The sequence below is a fragment of the Sciurus vulgaris genome (genome assembly GCF_902686455.1).
Source record: "Sciurus vulgaris genome assembly, chromosome: 15".
NCBI classification, from domain to species: Eukaryota; Metazoa; Chordata; class Mammalia; order Rodentia; family Sciuridae; genus Sciurus; species Sciurus vulgaris.
Window position 1 is genome coordinate 23,943,959 of NC_136476.1, and position 20,776 is coordinate 23,964,734.

The 20,776-nt window shown below is 35.8% G+C and overlaps 1 protein-coding gene across 5 annotated transcripts in view; it reads left to right on the top strand.

Annotated features, from left to right (window-relative positions):
* The window catches only part of RCL1 (RNA terminal phosphate cyclase like 1), a 156,695-nt gene that overhangs the window by 75,205 nt on the left and 60,714 nt on the right, over positions 1–20,776 (top strand). For 3 of the 5 annotated variants that reach the window (XM_079113079.1, XM_079113081.1, XM_079113083.1), the window contains exon 9: positions 4,855–4,921. In XM_079113079.1, coding sequence (XP_078969205.1) covers positions 4,855–4,921 — 67 coding nt within the window. Of the gene's footprint in view, positions 1–4,854; positions 4,922–5,888; positions 5,940–8,049; positions 8,239–20,776 lie in introns of those variants that run through there. The other 2 variants (XM_079113082.1, XM_079113084.1) reach the window with 2 other exon arrangements.

Genomic DNA, 20,776 nt, shown 5'->3' on the forward strand with positions numbered 1-20,776 from the left:
GCCATGAGCAACAAGAGCAGCAATCCTCCATCATGCCCTTTTGTCATAGTGTTCTACCTAAACTTGCACCTGGAGATGGGAAGTCAGCACCCCATGGACTAACCTCCTAAAACCATGAGCCAAAATCAACTTTGTAGACACCTTGATCACAGACTTTTAGCTTCTGGAATTATGAGAAAATAAATTTTTAATGTTTAAGCCACCTATTCTGTAGTTCTTTACTGTGGTAGCCCTGGAAAATTAAGATAATCTCCTTTCTTCTCACTTTATTCTTCAGCAACTTCACCTACTCCAGTGGCTTTATCTGTCATCTATATGCTGATTCCTCAAAATATTTTTATCTCTATTCAAATCTCTTCCCTAAGCTTTAAATGTATGTATCCATCTAACCATCCATTTGACATCTTTGCTTAGGGCAGACTCCCAGCAGCCCTGCTAAGAATAGTATTTAACAGAGGATTCAGCTATCATTCAGGAAAGGCAGAGTTTAGACAATTTGTTCAGCCAAGTTACTTACTGAATAAAACAAGCAAAGAAACACAAAAATCAACCCTTTTCAGGGAAATATAACAATCAAGAGTCACTCAAATGTATCATTCACAATGTCCACATAGAATCCAAAATTTGTAAGTATAAGAAAATTGAGAATGTGATTCTGAATTTAAAGGGAGGGGGGCAGTCAATGGAGACTAGATGTCTATGATAGTAATTTTATGGCTAAAGATTTTAGTGGATAAGGATTTCATAGTTATTATAACAATTTATGAAGGTGAAGAAAATATGCATATACTAAAAGAACAAATGGTGACTCTTAACAGAAAAATATAAATAATAAAATAGAACAAAATAGGAATTCTAGAACTAAAAAATAAAGTATTTTAAATAAAAATTTACTGAAGAACTTAATAGCATAAAAAATAGGAGAGAAGTCAGTGAACTTGAAATAGAGCAATTAAAATTTTCCAATTTGAAGAAAAGAAAGGAAAAAGATTTTTTAATAAGCACATTACCAGGAACTTACACAATAATACCAAAAGGTCTAATATACATGTAATTGAGTTCCAGAAGGAGAATAAAGAGAAATAAGGCATAAAATTTATTTAATGAAACATATACTGGGGAATGAAATCGATCAAATTATAGTATTTGCATATATGAATGTCACAATAAATTCTACTATTATGTCTAATCATAATGTACCAATAAAAATTAAAAAAAGAAACAACCAAAATTTTCTCAAATTTGATAAAAGACATTTTTACAGGTTCAGGAAGAACCCTATCAAGGGTAAATACAAAGAAAACTGTCTAGGCACAAAGTTCTGAAAATCAAAGATGAATAGAAAAATTTGAAAGCATCCAGAGAAAAACAGATATATAGGCAAAAAAAAAAAAAAAGAAGATTCAAATGACCATGAACATCTCATCAGAAACCGTAAGGCCAGTGATATCTTTAAAGTGCCAATAGAAAATTGTCAACTTAGATGAAGATTTGGTATATTTGATAATCGAAATATTAAGGACAAGAAGGAAGATGAGGAGACATACCACCTGATAATATATATATATATATACATACACATACTAACACATGAATTCTAAAAACAATTCTGTTAACATGAAAGAGGGCAGGAATGGAGGAAAAGAGTTATAAAAACAGAGGGAGTAAACAGAAAATAAAATGGCAGTAGCCGTACGATGGAATGGCACTCAGCAATGGAAAGGAATGCACTACTCATTACGCACCAACTGCATGACTCTCAAGAACATGCTGAGTGAAGGAAGCTAGATACAGGAAAGTAAATGCAAGTGATTCCACTTTTTAAAATGAAAATGAAGAAAAACCACCAAACTATAGGGAAAAAGTCATAAGTGGTTTCCTCTTGGGTGCTGGTGAGTTAATTCATTGGGAAGAAGCTGACGTTGGGGAATTTTCTAGTGTAATGGTAATGTTTAATCACATTAGGGGCTTAGGTTACACAGGTGAATGTACAGTCATGTGCTACATTATGATGTTTTGATCAATAAGAACTGCATATATGATGGGGGTCCTGTAAGATTATAAGGGAGCTGAAACATTGCTATCATTTAGTGAACACATAGCTGAAGAAAAGGCAAAAGAAAGGAACTTGCAGGAGAAAAAGAAAAACTTCAGTGAAGGACTTAGCAGAAGCTCTTGCAGACCTAAACAAGCAACTTAAAAAGGTTGAAAACACACCCCCAACTCCTAGAGGTTTTCAATAATAGAGAGCAATGTTCATGATGCATTATCTACTTAGAAGTAAATGTATCTTGAAAAAAGAAGCACCCACAGACATATTTCTGATTTTTCTTTTTTTATTAATTTTTAAAATTTTTGCAGACTGCATTTTGATTCTTTCTATACAAATGGTGTACAACTTTTCATTTCTATGGTTGTACACAATGTAGATTCACACCATCCATGTAATCAATCATACATATACACAGGGTAACAACGTCTGTTTCATTCTACTATCTCAATTTACAATAGCTAGATTGTGGAGCCAACCAAGATGCCCTTCAGCTGATGAATGGATAAAGAAACTGTGGTATGTATACACAGACATATTTCTGAAAAGATTTTCACCTAAAGATGAAACTCAGGCAGGCCCCTCAGGAGGGATCCAGAGAGGCCCTGTTATCAGAGGTGACAGCTTCATGCATGTTATTACCCCGAAGACCTTTCTATGAGACAAAGTGTGCAGGTACTGACACTCCTGACCCAGTGTGGGCTTAGGCTAATGAGTGTGTTTGTTTTCTTAGGTTTCTTTTGTTTTGTGTTTTACAGTGCCAGGTGTTGAACCCAGAGCCTTGCATGCTAGGCAAGCACCGTATCACTGAACTACACTCCCACCCCATGTCTTAGTTTTAAACAAAAAATGTAAAAAATAAGAATAAATAAAAGTAAAAACTTTTAAAAATAGAAAAAAGCTTATAGAATAAAGATATAAAGAAAATATTTTATATAGTTGTAAAATGTATATGTAAAGTAAGTGTTATTGAGTCAAAAAATTTAAAGCATATAAAGTTAAAAAGTTACAGTAAGCTAAAGTTAATATTTTGTTGAAGAAAAATTTTAAATAAAATTAGTATCTACAGTGTATAGTAACTATAAAGTGTACACTAGTATATAGTGACATTCATTCATAAACTCACCCAAAGCAACTCCAGTTCTCAAGCTCCATGGTAAATTAGACGTATCATTTTAATCTTTTGTAATGTGTATTTGCCATACCTTTTCTATGTTTAGATATGTTTTGATACTCACCTGTATTATAGTTGCCTACAGTATTTAGTATAATAGCACGCTGTACATTTTTGTGGCCTGGGAACAGAGGTTGAATCATGTAGATGTGTAGTAGGTTCTTTTTTCCAGGTTTTTGTAAATACGTGCTATGATGTTCACATACTGATAAAATTACCTATAGCACATTTCTTAGAACATAACCCCATAATTAAGAAATGCATGACTGTAGTTGCCAAAACCTACAGAATTATACACCAGATATGTACATATAAATCTTCCCTCAAAAAGGAATAAAAAAGGAGTAAAAGCTAATATTTAATATTTAGTTGATGATATGCATGCTGAAGTGTCTAGGGGATGAAATGTACTGATTCTTGCAATTTTGAAATACATAAATTAGTATAATGGATTAATAATTGGTGTGATAAAGAAAATACAATAAAACCTTAACTACAGAATCTGTGTACTCATAATGTTGAGTATATGGAAGTAAATTATGCAATTCTTTGAGATTTTTTTGTATGCTTGAACATTTTTCATAATAAAATGTTAGAAAAATTAACAAATCCAACATTCACTCATTACTTCCTACACCCTTCAAGCCTACTCTTAGTCTACTGCTATTTGTTTCATTAAATGGCACCACCTTTTACTCACACAAACCTGATGCTTGATTTTTACCTCTCTCTTTTTCTCATTCTTCACATCCACATTATCAACAAATCTTGGCAATTACGTTGTCTAGTCTATATGCATGTCTTCATCCATCATAGCTACAAATTGAAGCCATCATCATCTGTCACATCAACTACCACATGAGCCTTCTAAAGTAGTTTCCCATATCCATTTTGGACCCTTTTCATGCCTTGTCAGAATAGTCTTCTGAAAATGTTATCTCTGCCTAAAATATTTCTAGGATATCGTATTGCCATGAGACTGAAGTTCCAAATCCTTCATGTTGCTTAGGGGGCACTTTCCTATCCCTCAGCTTCTTTCATCCTATTTTCTACTTTATTATTTCAGTTCCAGCTTATTGAACTAACTTCAGTTCCACCATGTCTGAGATACATGCTGTTTTCTTTACCTAGAATATTCTTTCTCCTTTATTTCTTCCTCCTGGCAAATGACTCCTCAATTTAAATCTTTCATGTCTCAATTTAAATGATCTTCCTAAGAAGGTCTTCTGCTTGCCTCACAGCATAGATCAGCTCTTGTTCTTATGGCATGAAGTACTTTTTTGTATCACCATCACATCATTACATTCCAGAACTTAGCACAGCAGACTGGCATGTGAGATATGCTCAAGATATTTGTTTTATGTATAGTTGAATGGAGAGGGTGTGTTGTTATACAGTTATACTTATTTAGATGTTAAGGTTGGGAGAGAGACCATGTTTTTGTACGTTGGAAGGTATATGCATCAGCATTTTTGCAACTGCAGATATCAGACATTGGAATCAAACCAGTAAATAATGATGTTCATATGGGTGGATGTCTTTCAGTAGTACTGACTTCTGGTATTGTGAAATAAGCTCATTTCTTTTTATTTGTTTTAACTCTTCCCTTGTATGTTTTGTTTGTCCTCAGTCAGGTTTCCCTCATGATTTCCATAAGGATGTCATTAGCAACAGAAGCCTCTTTTCATATACATCAGGTAAGAGACGTTGGCTTCTCATTAGTCTCGCTCAAGTCCAAGAAAACTTTCCTAGAAGTTCTTCAACAACCATCTCCTCATATCCTATTGGCTACAATTGAGTCCTATGTTCATTCTTAAACCTATCACTGCTTGGCTTATACTAATCAGTACAATAAGCTTATGTTAATCAGCTGATCACATCTGGCATCATCTCCCTTCAATCACAAATGCTGCATGAGGAAAGAGTAGATACCTGGACAAAACTGAGACTGTTAGGAAGGATAAAGAGGAGGATGGATTCTGGGTATACAACAGATAATATTCACCTGTGTGTATTATTTTCAACAGTAGTTTCTGAGAAATTGCTTTACTTTTTTTCTTACAGATATTTGACATTTTATAAGTGAGATTATGTTTAACTTTGCATTGATAGTTGAAAGCTCAGAGATAAATCTGTGTTCCATTTTTAGAAAATGCACAGATTTTGGTGGTATTTTTAGATTAGCTTTATTCTTACTTCCTAGTTATACTTTTACTCTTATTTTTTCTTTTGCCTTGTTTTTATTGTCCATTTCTAATTTATTCTTTTATATATTTCATTAAGCAATATTAATTCAAAAATTAAGCATAAGCAAATAAAATATAAATATTTTGCTTTTCATATGCTTCCTCCCCTCCCTGTTGCTTTGTTAAGTGTCTGGAAGCATGCATTATTTACATCACCTTCATGCCATCAATAAACAGGAGTTGTTTGGTACAACTAGCATGTCATTATTTTTCTTATTTTATTTTCAATGAATAACCCTTTTTGAATATTCTTTCCCTAATATGTTGAGAAGACAAAATAATTTTTGTGTTATTTTTTATGACAGAAACCAAGAAGAACCAAAAGAATTCAATAATGTCATAGCCTTTGAGAAAAAGCACCCCACATGGAAATTATTTTCATTTTTATATTGATTTGTTCATTTTTATTTTATTTTAGAGGAAGGGGATTGAGGGGAAGGGAGAAAGAACATGAAAAGGAAGGAACTGCAGAATGAAGTGGACCAAATTATCCTATAATAGATGAGCATACCACAGTGAATTCCACCTTTTTATATATACATAAAGTACCAGTTTAATAAAACAATAAATAAATAGACCAGTGGAATAGAAGAAGGGGAACACAGAGAGAGACGAGGGAAGGGAAAGAGGAAGTACTGGGTACTGAAATGGAGTAAATTATTTTCCATGCATGTATAATTATGTCAAAATAAACTCCATTATTACATACAACTATAATGCTTTAACTAAATAACTAGTTAAATGCTTTAACTAGTTTAACTTTAACTAATAAAAACATTTTTTAAAAAGAATATACCACAGTGATGGGGCTGGGATTGTGGGCTCAGTGGTAGACTGCTTGCCTGGCATGTGTGAAGCAGTGGGTTCAATTCTTAGCACCACATATAAATAGATAAATTAAATAAAGGTCCATTGACAACAACTAAGAAAATATTTTAAAAAATATACCACAATGAAAAAAAAAGTTAAAATTGAACTGATCTCATTATGAAAGAATTGCCCAGTCCTGACTCTTGTGGGGCATTGTGTACTTTACATGATTTTGTTGTTCAGAGTACTATGCCCTGTAGCCAGTTGGAAAACAAAAACAACAACAAAAGTAAACATATAAAAAAAAACACGGCCCCCTTCCTTATTTCATATATTCAAATAAATTCCAAGTAGATAAAATATTGAAATGTAAAGAACAAGACATTAAAAGGAAATATGAGTGAATAAGTAATCTTAGGGAGAGATGATACCAAACATAGAAACCATACAAGAAAACATTGGTTATAAATAGCAGCTAACATCTATCAAGGGATGATTATGTGCTAGGTCATGTACTGAGGACTTGAGTTATTTCATTTTGTTTTCACTTCAATACTATAAAGTAGGTATTATTATTATATTGTTTTATAAATAAGAAAAATGAGGCACATGGAAGTTCATTATTTTACTTAAGGTTACACAGGCAGGAAGTGAGTAAGACACCAGTGGTATGACCCCAAAGTGTAAAAATCAAGTGGAACATGACACCAAATAGTATTTATTGAATGTACCTACCATTTCTTCCTATAGAAGTGGAGAAAGCCAAATGAATCATTTGAATATACAAGTGTTCAGGAAACCATAAAGGAATCACCAGTGTTGTGAGCAGTGGTTCACCTACTGCTTGCCAGGGTGGAACTAGGGTAGAACAAGGGGCCCATCAGCCTCCTCACCCTTCTTCATCTGTCTCTTTTGGTCCTTCTCATTTAAACTGTTGCTGATCATTTGGCCACCTGGAACTATCTCAGCTGATTTAGGTGTCTCCTCAGTCAGGCCAAACAACCTGACATCTTATCCTTGGGGAAAAAGGGCATAGGTTCCACACCTGAAAGATGAAAGAGAATTGAATAAAAAAAAAAAAAAAAAGGTGTGACACTCTCAATCACTTGGCAAATTGGCTCTTCCTTTCTCTTTCCCACCCTTTTCCCAGGAGGTAAACAAATAAAGTTAACCTTTGCAGCTTGCATACAGTTGTGCAGGATGTTTAGTTTACTGCTAATTTAAGCCAACTTGTAGTTTAGAATTTATGGGAAGAAAATATTTGTAAATACGGTATTGTTGTTGCCAGAGAGTTCGGGGAATATCACATTCAGTAATATGGAAACTCTTTACTCCTCTACAATCATCTATACATATGTAGTAATTCTCTAAATGTTTGTTTTGGTTTATTACAACTAAAAATGTGGCAAAGGACCCTTCTTGTTTCTCAAAGCAGTGGTAATTACAAACTACTGTCATTGAAAAGACTTGGCATGTTAAAGAGGTGGGATTTCCAAATCGTTGCATTCTAATGGATTCATGAATAATCAGGAGTTATGAGTGGCTCCTCCAATGAGATGAAAATTTTTGGAAATACCACAGAAAGGAAAATTTCAAAATTTCCAGTATTTGCTACTTTAGACTTCTTTCCAACTCTGGGAAATTCCCTCTTACCAGCACTAAGGGCCATTTCCAAAGATAGGGGGAAAAAAAAGAAGATTCAGTTAGGAAGACATCACCTCTATCCTTCCAGTAGCCACTTGGGGAATGTGCAATAATTTCCTTATTAGGACGTTTGAAGCATCCTGTGTTTCTCCACACTGTTGAGAATTCTTCTGGGAACTAGACTAAAGATCTACTGCTTCCTAGTACTCTACTTATGTGGGCCCCAAGGTAGAATTGTAGAACCTAGGAATCAGTGAATCCATGGGTATTACCAACTGAGTTCTAATTCTGCAACAAAGTGGGTAAGTATTAAAGTTATAAGCTGTTTATTTTCTTGTTCTTAACACCTTTCTCCCCAGTGCTTTCATAATATGATGGCATTAATGACTATTTTGCACATCACTTGAAAAAATAGTCCTTTAATATATAGGATCTTATTACTGGTTATTAGGATTAAAACTTATTACTTAATTACTTATTACTGAGTTAATAAAGAAAAAGTTAATTAGCAGCACAGGTACGATGTAAACCTTGTTTGAAAAAAATCTTTAATTTGAACAATTGTTTGAAAAGACTGCTAACTTAAGAGTGGATTCACTTAACTATTTTAACCTGGACAACTGAGAGAAGATATGTCGATTTTCAGGCCCTAAAAATCATATGCTATCTCTGAATGATTGCAGATTTTAAGTACCTTGACTCTAAGTGAATCATTATAGATTATTAAAGATCATTAATCATCTCTAAAAGTTCCCGGCTTGGAACTGTGTCTAATTTCCAGGCTGTAGAATAAGCTGTTGGATTTATTTATTTAATTAAAAAATAACATTTATTCTTCTTACTAATTAAAAAGTAATATATGTTCATTGAAAAGTATTGGAGAATAAACTGAAAAACATATGGGAAAAAGTAAATCTCACCTATACTAGTTAGGGGTAACTCATGTTAACACTTTACTGTTTACATTTGTTTTCTAATCCATTTTTTCTGTTTTATTTTTAAAATTAAAACATATGCTCATTATGAAAAACTGTGATAATATAGAACAAATTGTGGAGGTCACCCTGTTATGGGCTAAATCATATCTCCTTAAAACTTATGTGTTAAAGGTCTAACTCTAGAATTTCAGGATTCAATTAAGTTAAAATGAAACCCTTAGAGTAGACCCAGTCTAATCTTACTTATGTCTTTATAAAAAGGAGAAATTTGGGTAACAAAGAGGTACTAGGGATGTGTACTCAGGAAAAAGCATGTGAGAACACTGTGCAAAGGCAGCCACCTGCAAGCTAAGAAGAGAGACTTTGTAAGAAACCAAAGCTATGGACATCTTATTCTTGAACTCCAGACTGAGAAAATAAATTTTTGTCATTTAAGCCTCCTAGCCGATTTTATCTTTTATGGCAGCCCTAGCAAACTATACCCTTTGTCCTCTATCCCACTTTCCCAGGGGCAACCATAACCAACTCTGTCCTTCCAGACCTACCTCTTATAATTTTGTGCACATAGTCATATGGAGAGAGTTACTTTGTTAATATAGGTGGGATTATACTATAAATATTGCTAAATGACTTGCTTTTTTCATTTAACAGTGTATCATAACTTTTCACTTCAGTGCCTATTAAAAAAAACACCTATTTCATTCTTACTGAAAACTGTATAGGTTTCCATTGTATGAATATAATGATTTTTTTACCATTCCTTTCTTGATGAGCATTTAGAGCATTTTCATTTTTTTATATGACCACTGATGCTGTAATAAGCATCTTTGTACATTTGTGGTTGGGCTTATATACTAACATATCTGTAAGAATGATCACAGAAGTGGAATTTATGGATCCAAAAGCACTTATGTTTGAAAGCCATTGTTTTAGTCATTTTTTTTTTTTTTTTTTTTGCTACCGTGACCAAAAGACCTGACAAGAATACAGCCACATCCTACCTGCCAATAGTTATCACCCAGTTAATTCCTATCAGGGGATTAATGCACTGATTAGTGCATTAATTAAAATTCTCAAAATCCAAACATTTTACCTCTAAACTTTACTTTCATTATCTCACACATGAACTCTTGGGGGACACAATATCTAAACCATAACAGCCATTGTCAAACTGCCTTCTATAAAACCTTAAGTAATTAATAGTCCTATTGATATATATGAGACTTTCCCCATTAGTCATTCAGGCTTTTGTGATTTTTCTTTTCTTGTTCATAGATCTGAGTGTATATAAGTATATACACAGATACATAAGTATGGAAACCAGTGAATGAGCAAATGCTTTGAAACAGTGTGCTAAGGTGTCCCTCTGAAAGTCAACTTTCAGTTTTCTTTTAGAACTAGTTAAAATATTCAACATAATATTCAAACCCAGTAAGTTCAGTAAGTGCTCGTTAAATTGCATTGGTGTGTGTGTGTGTGTGTGTGTGTGTGTGTGTGTGTGTGTGTGTTTGTCATTGTTGAGCCAGGATTAGAATAGTAGCATTTTTTTCTGGATGGATCTGATGGTATTTGGGGAGTGGTCTCTGAAGTGAGAACAGATGACTGGTTTGGTTGGGTTTATGCCTCCTTTTCATTATCTCATTTGGGGTTCTAGTCTATATAACTACAAGGTAATAAAAACATGAAGTGACAACTTCATTATTCCTCACTTATTAATAGTTGTGAAAAATTTAATCTGAACACAATCCAACAGATATTTGTTAATCTCTTACCCTGTGTAAAATACCAGTAATACATTGGTAGCAATAGAAAGAGGCTAACATGGTGCTACCTTCAAATTGCTTTAGTTCAATGGTTACCAAACCTGACATCAGAATCTACAGGGAGTCAGTTTTTAAAGATGGATTTGACATGACCACTGAGGAAACCTATTCGGCAGTATATACTAAAACTAATCATTCACCTATTCTTTGACACAGCAATTTTATTCCTAGATATGTACCCACTAGTCAGGCATATATATGTGAACAAAAGACATGAACAAAGTGAACATGAGAATGTTAATTGCAACACTATTGGGGCTGGAATTGTGGCTTAGTGGTAGAGTGCTTGCCTAGCATGTGTGAGACACTGAGTTCGATTCTCAGCACCACATATAAATAAATGAATAAAATAAAGGCCTATCGAAATCTAAAATTATATTTTTAAAAAATTGCAGCACTATCTGTAACAGCCCCTACTTGGAAATAACTTAAATGTTCATCAACAGACCAGCAATGAGAATGAATAAAGTTCATACAATATAAATTTCATGAACACAATGCTGAGCAAAGAAAGTCAGACAAAGTATATATTATATGATTCTATTTAGCAACACTAGTCTATACTATGGACAGTCAAGATTTTGACTAACTTTGAGGAAAGAGGCTCTGGAAAAGGAATATAAAAGGAATTTTGGGGTGCTCATACTGTTTCTTAGTTTTCCGGGTATGATTACTTGTGGAAACACTTCATATTGTAAGCTAATAATTTTTCATTTTTCTATATGTATGCTATCATTAAAATTAGCATTAAGAATATATAGATTTTTAAACTTGTTCTGACCCACCAAATTAGAATATCTACCTGTTATAAGAATTTACATAAGGGGCTTAGGATTCTATGTTTTACAAGCTCCCCCAAGGATTCTAGTGCATTTGGACACAAGTTTTGGGGAACTACTGCTTTGAGGAAAGCAACATTTTATCTCTCTTTCCTAAGATCTCACCTCTGCCTTTCCACTGCAGAGGAATCTTTGTAGAGATCAGTAATGCATTATCCATTCATTATAGTATTATTTAGAGAAAGCCTTTGGCAGCATACCTCATTGATTTCCATGGCCTCTGTTCTTAGGACAGTGGTCTGGTACTTGCTTCAAAACAAATAAGAGTTTTTCCTCAGAGCAACATAAAGAGATGGATGAGTCAAGAGGTAGATGTGGTGGTTTACTTAGGATACTGGATTGTCATTAGGTTTTTTTTTTTTTTAAATTTATTTTTATTGTAAACAAATGGGATACATGTTGTTTCAGTTTGTACATGGAGTAACAGCATACCATCTGCATATTCATATATTTACAAAGAGTAACGATGTTTGATTCATTCCATTATTTTTTTCCTTCCCCTCACCCCTCCCACCTCTCTTTTCCCTCTATACAGTCCCTCCTTCCTCCATTCTTGCCTCCCTCCCACCCCCCATTAAGTGTCATCATCCGCTTATCAGTGAGATCATTCCTCTTTTGGATTTTTGAGATTGGCTTATCTCATTTAACATGATATTCTCCAATTTCATCCATTTGCCTGCAAATGCCATAATTTTATAATTCTTTATAGCTGAGTAATATTCCATTGTGTATATATATACCACAGTTTCTTTATCCATTCATCAATTGAAGGGCATCTAGGTTGGTTCCATAGTCTGGCTGTTGTGAATTGAGCCGCTATACATTGATGTGGCTGTATCTCTGTAGTATGCTGATTTTAAGTCCTTTGGGTATAGGCGGAGGAGTGGGATAGCTGGGTCAAATGGTAGGTCCATTCCAAGTTTTCTAAGGAATCTCCACACTGCTTTCCAGAATGGCTGCATTAATTTGCAGTCCCACCAGCAATGTATGAGTGTACCTTTTCCCCCACATCCTCTCTAACACCTATTGTTGCTTGTATTCTTGATAATCTCCATTCTAATTGGGGTGAGATGGAATCTTAGTGTAGTTTTGATTTGCATTTCTCTTATTACTAAAGATGTTGAACATTTTTTCATATATCTGTTGATTGCTCGTACATCTTCTTCTGTGAAGTGTCTTTCATTTCCTTAGCCCATTTGTTGATTGGGTTATTTGTATTCTTGGTGTAGAGTTTTTTGAGTTCTTTATATATTCTGGAAATTAGTGCTCTATCTGAAGTATGAGTGGCAAAGATATTCTCCCACTCTGTAGGCTCTCTCTTCGCATTGCTGATAGTTTCCTTTGCTGAAAGAAAGCTATTTAGTTTGAATCTATCCCAGTTATTAATTCTTGCTTTTATTTCTTGTGCTATGGGAGTCCTGTTAAGGAAGTCTGATCCTAAGCCAAAAAGGTGAAGATCTGGACCTACTTTTTCTTCTATAAGATGCAGGGACTCTGGTCTGATTTCAAGGTCCTTGATCCATTGTGAGTTGAGTTTTGTGCAGGGTGAGAGATAGGGGTTTAGTTTCATTCTGTTGCATATGGATTTCCGTTTTCCCAGCACCATTTGTTGAAGAGGCTATCTTTTCTCCATTGCATATTTTTGGCACCTTTGTCTAGTATGAGAAAATTGTATTTATTAGGGTTTGTGTCCGTGTCCTCTATTCTGTACCATTGATCTACCTATCTATTTGGATGCCAATACCATGCCGTTTTTGTTACTATTGCTTTGTAGTATAGTTGAAGTTCTGGTGTTGCAATACCCCCTATTTCATTCTTCCTGCTAAGGATTGCTTTAGCTATTCTGGGTTTCTTATTCTTCCAGATGAATTTCATGATTGCTTGCTCTATTTCTGTGAGGTACGTCATTGGGATTTTAATTGGAATTGCATTGAATCTGTATAGCACTTTTGGTAGTATGGCCATTTTGACAATATTAATTCTGCCTATCCAAGAACATGGGAGATCTTTCCGTCTTCTAAGGTCTTCCTTAATTTCTTTCTTCAGTGTTTTGTAGTTTTCATTGCAGAAATCTTTTGCCTCTTTGGTTAGATTGATGCCCAAGTATTTTATTTTGTTTGAGGCTATTGCAAATGGAGTTGTTTTCCTCATTTCCCTTTCAGATGTTTCATCGCTTGCGTATACAAATGCTTTTTATGCATGTTGATTTTATAGCCTGCTATTTTGCTGAATTCATTGATGAGGTCTAGAAGTTTTCTGGAGGAGGTTTTTGGATCCTATAAATATAGAATCATGTCATCCGCAAATAGTGACAGCTTAAGTTCCTCTTTTCCTATTCGTATCCCGTTAATTTTTTTAGTCTGCCTAATTGCTCTGGCTAGAGTTTTGAGGACAGTGTTGAATAGAAGTGGTGAAAGAGGACATCCCTGTCTCATTCCCGTTTTTAAAGGGAATGGTTTCAGTTTTTCTCCATTATGAATGATGTTGGCCATGGGCTTAGCATAAATAGCCTTTACAATGTTCACGTATGTTCCTACTATCCCTATTTTTTCTAGTGTTTTGAGCATGAAGGGGTATTGTATTTTGTCAAATGCTTTTTCTGCGTCACTTGAAATAACCATATGATTCTTATCCTTAATTTAAGTCTATTGACATGATGGATTACGTTAATTGATTTACGAATGTTGAACCATCCTTGCATTCCAGGAATGAACCCCACTTGATCGTGGTGCACAATATTCTTAATATGTTTTTGGATACGGTTTGCCAATATTTTGTTAAGGATCTTTGCATCTATATTCATCAAGGATATTGGTCTAAAATTTTTTTTCCTTGATGTGTCTTTTCCTGGTTTGGGTATGAAGGTGATATTAGCTTCATAGAATGAGTTCGGTAGGGTACCCTCCTTTTCTATTTCCTGGAATACTCTGAGAAGTATTGGAATGAGTTCTTCTTTGAAGGTCTTGTAGAACTCGGCTGAGAATCCGTCTGGTCCTGGGCTTTTCTTGGATGGTAGATTTTTAATGGCTTCTTCTTTCATTGCTTGATATTGATCTGTTTAAATCGTGTATGTCCTCCTGGTTCAGTTTGGGAGGAGCATATGTCTCTAGAAATTTGTCAATGTCTTCAGTACTTTCTATTTTGTTGGAATACAGATTTTCAAAGTAGCTTCTCATTATGTTCTGTATCTCAGTGGTGTCTGTCGTGATATTTCCTTTTGCATCATGTATTTTAGTAATTTGAGTCTTCTCTCTCCTTCTCTTTGTTAGTGTGGCTAAGGGTTCATCTATTTTGTTTACTTTCTCAAAGAACCAATTTTTTGTTATGTCAATTTTTTGAATAGTTTCTTTTGTTTCCATTTTATTGATTTCAGCTCTGATTTTAATTATTTCCTGTCTTCTACTACTTTTGCTGTTATTCTGTTCTTCTTTTTCTAGGGCTTTGAGCTGTAATGTTAGGTCATTTAATTGTTGACTTTTCATTCTTTTCTGGAATGCGCTCCATGCAATGAATTTTCCTCTTAGTACCACTTTCCTAGTGTCCCAGAGATTTTGATATGTTGTATCATCATTCTCATTGACCTCTAAGAATTTTTTAATCTCCTCCCTGATGTTTTTTGTTATCCATGTTTCATTCAATAGCATAGTATTTAGTCTCCAAGTCTTGGAGTAATTTCCTTTTTTTATTTTGTCATTGATTTCTACTCTCAGTCCATTATGATCTGATAGAACACAAGGCAGTATCTCTAGTTTTTTGCATTTCCTAAGGGCTGCTTTGTGGCATAACACATGGTCTATTTTTGAGAAGGTTCCATGTGCTGCTGAGAAGAAAGTGTATCTGCTCGTTGATGGATGGAATGTTCTATATATGTCTATTAAATCTAGGTTATTAGTTGTGTTATTGAGTTCTATGGTTTCTTTGGTTGGATTTTGTTTGGAAGATCTATCTAGTGGTGACAGCGGTGTGTTAAAGTTGCCCAGAATTATTGTGTTGTGGTCTGTTTGTATCCTGAAATTGAGAAGGATTTGTTTGATATACAGGGATGCACCATTGTTTGGGCATAAATATTTACTATCGTTATGTCTTCCTGATTTATGGTTCCCTTCAGCAGTATGAAATGTCCTTCTTTATCCCTTCTGACTAACTTTGGCTTGAAGTCCACTTTATCTGATATAAGGATAGAAACCCCCGCTTTTTTACTGAGTCCATGTGCGTGGCAGGTTTTTTCCCATCCTTTCACCTTTAGTCTGTGGATGTCTTTTTCTATGAGATGAGTCTCTTGCAGGCAGCATATTGTTGGGTCTTTCTTTTTAATCCATTCTGCCAGTCTATGTCTTTTGATTGAGGAGTTTAGGCCATTAACGTTCAGGGTTATTATTGAGAAATGATTTGTATTCCCAGTCATTTGGCTTGTTTTTGATTTTTAAGTCGGCTTGGTTTCTCCTTTGAGTGGTTTTTCTCTAAGGTAGTTCCTCCTTTTGCTGACCTCCATTGTTGTTTTTCATTTCCTCCTCATGGAATATTTTGTTGAGAACATTCTGTAGTGCAGACTTTCTATTTGTAAATTCTTTTAACTTTTGTTTATCATGGAAGGATTTTATTTCATCTTCAAATCTGAAGGTTAGTTTTGCTGGGTATAGGATTCTTGGTTGGCAACCATGTTCTTTCAGAGCTTGAAATATGTTGGTCCAGGCCCTTCTAGCTTTCAGAGTCTGGGTTGAGAAGTTGGCTGCTATCCGTATTGGTCTCCCCCTATATGTAATCTGATGCTTTTCTCTCATGGCCTTCAAAATCCTATCTTTATTTGAATGTCAGGCATTTTCATTATAATGTGCCTTGGTGTGGATCTGTTGCGATTCTGTGCATTTGGTGTTCTGTAAGCCTCTTGTATTTGATTTTCCATTTCATTCTTCAGGCTTGGGAAATTTTCTGATATTATTTCATTGAATAGGTTGTTCATTCCTTTGGTTTGTATCTCTGTGCCTTCCTCAATCCCAATAATCCTTAAATTTGGTCTTTTCATGATGTCCCATAGTTTTTGGAGATTCTGTTCATGATTTCTTACCATCTTCTCTGCTTGGGCAACTTTATTTTCAAGATTAAATATTTTGTCTTCATTGTCTGAGGTTCTGTCTTCCAAGTGGTCTAGTCTGTTGATGATGCTTTCCATTGAGTTTTTTATTTGATTTATTGTCTCCTTCATTTCAAGGATTTCCGTTTGTTTTTTTTTTTTTTTGAGAATCTCTATCTCTTTTTTGAAATGATCTTTTGCTTCCTGCAGGTGCTCTTTCAGCTTATTGGTATTATCATTCATTGCCTGCATTTGCTCTCTTATCTCATCCTTTGCTTCGCGAATCATCTTAATCATGTATAATCTGAAGTCCTTTTCTGACATTTTTTCTAACATACTGTCATTGGATTCTATTAGTATAGACTCTAGATTTGTTTGGATCATTTTCTTCCCTTGTTTTTTCATGTTGTTCATGTATCTTCCCCTCTAACAGTGCAGATCTGGGGTATTGCAGATTTCCCCCTATAGGCTTATAGTGGCCCAATAGGTTTCCAAAACCCTTTCTTTGAGGGGAGATCAATATTAGCAGTGCCCAAATCAGACACTATGCAATCCTAGACCAAATAGCCCCTATGGGGACAATAACAAAATTGTCATAATAAATAAAATGAGTTCAAATTTTATCTTCGGTAAAACAAACAGGTTTGCAGTAAGGTCTGCAGTTTCTAATGGAGGACAAAGAGGATGCAGAGGGATGTAGAATATGGCTGTTAATGGGATAAGAAAAGAATATACAGAAGTTCTAGAAAATAGAAAGGGTAAGAGTGTAATCAAAAGAAATCGGATGTTAGCATGCAAAAAAGGGAGAAAGAGACTCTGAGGGAACAGGTAAACAAAAGGAAAAGAAAGCAAGAAAGTAAAGAAATAAAAACAAATTTTTTTAAAAAGGAGAAAAAAGAAAATCTACTGTATAACAGTCATATACTAATGAAACCTCCCAGTGTTCAGTAGCCTGATGCATGAGAGGTACCTGACAATGAGCTTCAAGCCTCCAGCAGGCGTCTCAGGATGTGATTTGCCCCACACGAAGATCGGAGCTCCGGCTTCCAGGATTATCCAAGATGGCCGCTCTGGCTTCGAAATGTGTTGGCAAATGAGGAGTTGCAGCTCAGGGGTGGACGTGGTCAGCTGGAGGTCCTGGAGATGGGATGCAGTTGGTCTGGCAGGGGTCCTGGGGGTCCGTCCAGTGTGTTTGGTGTAGTTGTAGGATCCTGGAGGCTGGGTGCAATCAGTTGGTCTGGGTTCCTGGTGATAGGGCTCAGTCAGTTGGTCTGGGGGTCCTGGCAGCAGGGAGCAGTCAGTTGATGTGAGGGCCCCAGAGGCAGGGAATGGTCAGTCGGGCTGAGGGATCCTGGAGATGGGGCTCAGTCAGTCCGGCCAGGGGTCCTATGGGGCCTGGCTGTTGTCTCAAAATGGTGGCAGCCACGTGTAATCAAACCTGCAGGTCCTGTGACAGTGAACTTCCAGGTGACAGCAGGCAGCTGGTGCTCCACTGGCGGTCTGTGGTCAGTCTGCTGGCAGCTGTCGGACGATCGGGAGGTGAACCTCGAGCGTTGGGTGATGGATAGGGGTAAGGTAGGTGATGGACAGGCGAGAGGCAGGCAAATGGCGGATGATAGACATCTGACAGTGAGCAATCTGCTCTCAAAAAAGGCGTCGATATGCTGGCAGATTGCAGGTCATCACAGCAGACAAATGGGGTAAACACCAGGGGATTGATAAGCAGTAAAAACTGCCTCACCGAGAAACAGATATCCTCTGCTTGAATCCCGCGTTATGGAGCGACAAGGAACGCAGCCTCCCTCTAGTCCGCCATCTTGGATCTCCCTGTCATTAGGTTTTTAAACAAAATTGTCATATTGGAGCAAACAAGAAAAATGGAGCTGTGAAATAAATTCAGATTAAGAGGCATATATCAAGTATTTTGTGAGGATTTTTGCCTGAATAATAAACAAATTATGACATGTGGAGCTGATATCAGGAGATTATACATTATGTTCGTTTTCTTATCATACATGGAATCAAGTTGAGCATAGAAAGGAATAGAAGTCACTTTTTTGAATATATTAAAAGACAATATGACAAAAATACTCAAGAATCAAAGATAAAAAACATGTTCTGAGAAACGGTGATAAGAAGGAAGGGTTCATCTATTATTGAGACAATCTAATGACAAAGGGGAAAAAAAAGAAGGAAGGGAGGGAGGGAAAACAAGTAGATAATCACTTTTCTCCAGTTTTGGACAAAGGCAAAAATGGTCTGGGTAGGAATTAAAGTAAACCTAGTTCTTCAGATCTCCTTCTCAGAAGTCAGTGATGATGTCCTAGTCTTTTCAAGCCCAAATCATGTGATGACTACACCTGGTAAAGATGCTGACCTTGTTCACGTGTGACATTGCCCACAATGCCCTAGAGATGGAATCTGCCACAGACAGATCCTCCTCCTCACAGAATGACAGCACTGTATTGGATTCCTTGTAAATGTTATTTCAGAGAATCCTCACCAAATCCTGGGAAGTAGAAATTATTTTCCCATTTTGTAGACAAGGTGGTAAGAACAGAACTGGTCAGATTTGACAGAATTCAAACCCCAGAACGAAGCCCCTGAAAGGCAGTGAGCCTTAGATGCCAGGTGTTCATATCTGTGGAGATCTCTGTAGTGCCTGCCTCACAGCATTGTTTGATCATATGCAAGCAGCACAATACTTGGCACAATGGAACTGCTCATAAAATGCTCCTTTTCATGTTCCTCCATCTTCCCAGGATTTTATCCCATTGGGAACTGAATTGTGTTCACATATGTTCTATTTCTAAAATCCCTTAAGCAGGTTATTTCCTGTTTATTGCTGCTTGGTTTTTGACTCTGGACACATAAGATGCTAAAATGAAAATTTTTTTGAGAAAAGAAAAGCTGCATGTAAGACATTAATTTTTGTAAACTTTAACATGACTTTTCTCTTGTGCTGATCACTTTAAGTTGTCTTTTGGTCATATAACTTCCCTCCTCCCTTAATTGGGTGACTGACAGGTGAAAATACCAATTTGTTTCAAGAAGGCTTTTTTATATTTTCAGCAGGCTTATGGTCACATTGGTTCATCATTTATGTCCACTCACCTGGTAGTTACATTCCCAGTGTTGGTTGGTTGAGGTAGTAGTTGGTTGACTTAGCTGGGTCAGAGCCAGGCTTAGGTGATTCTGATGACACAGGTACTGATTTGCAAGGTGGTCAAGGAGACTCCTGGAGTGGGAGATTTGGATCCTGACTACCCCTGGGTTCAGGCATGCCTGTCATTTTTCAAAGTCATTTTGGGGTGACTAAATGTCCATCACTGACAGGATGTTATGACCCCTGCATGTTCTGTTAGTACATAAACTGCTTAATAAGTTAGCAAATGAAAGAACTGTCTGGACTAGCCACTTAACACTTCCAGGCTCAAACCACTTTTCTACCCAAGTGGGTTCAGTAGCTCTTTTATGTGGGTATTTGTAGGCATGTTTGCAGGTTCTAGGAAACAACATTGAAGGAGATATTCTGAAAACTTAGACTTCCTATGGTTAAGCAAAATGGGGGGCTTGGACTTGGTGAAATTTGAGTATTAATGTTAATGTCATTTATCTTGGTTCTAAGACTGCACTATTTTAGATTGCTTTTTCAAGTCTCAACAGTAGAGTACTTATAAAAATGAACGCTCATTCCTTTAAAAAGAAAATTACAGATTAAACACTCCTCAAGGTCAGGCATTATATCCTGTGCTTTTTAAAGTTATACCGCAAAACCTGAACTAGTGCTACTACATAGTAGGTACTCAAAGAAAAATTGAGAATAAAATTTGTTGCTGATTCCACTCTCTTGTGCATAAAGGTTTAGAGTGGTTATTAGTGGACTGTGGTTTCTTCTTGCAAAGCATCAGATTCTCTGCTATGAGTCATACTAACAGGAAGACTGATGAAATATCTTTTCAGTGGTAACTGGAATGTGTTCTTTATTACTTAAAAGTGCAGTAGATTCATTAACACTGAAATCAGATATGGCCAAGGCTGAATAACACATAGAGGGAAGTGAAGCATGTTCTTAGAGGACTATGGTAAAACTTGTTCCTTTTGAACCTTTTTTAAAAAATCAGAAATGAGTATATGTGTAGCAATACTTAAGTACATGACCATGATTCTGAAATAATGTG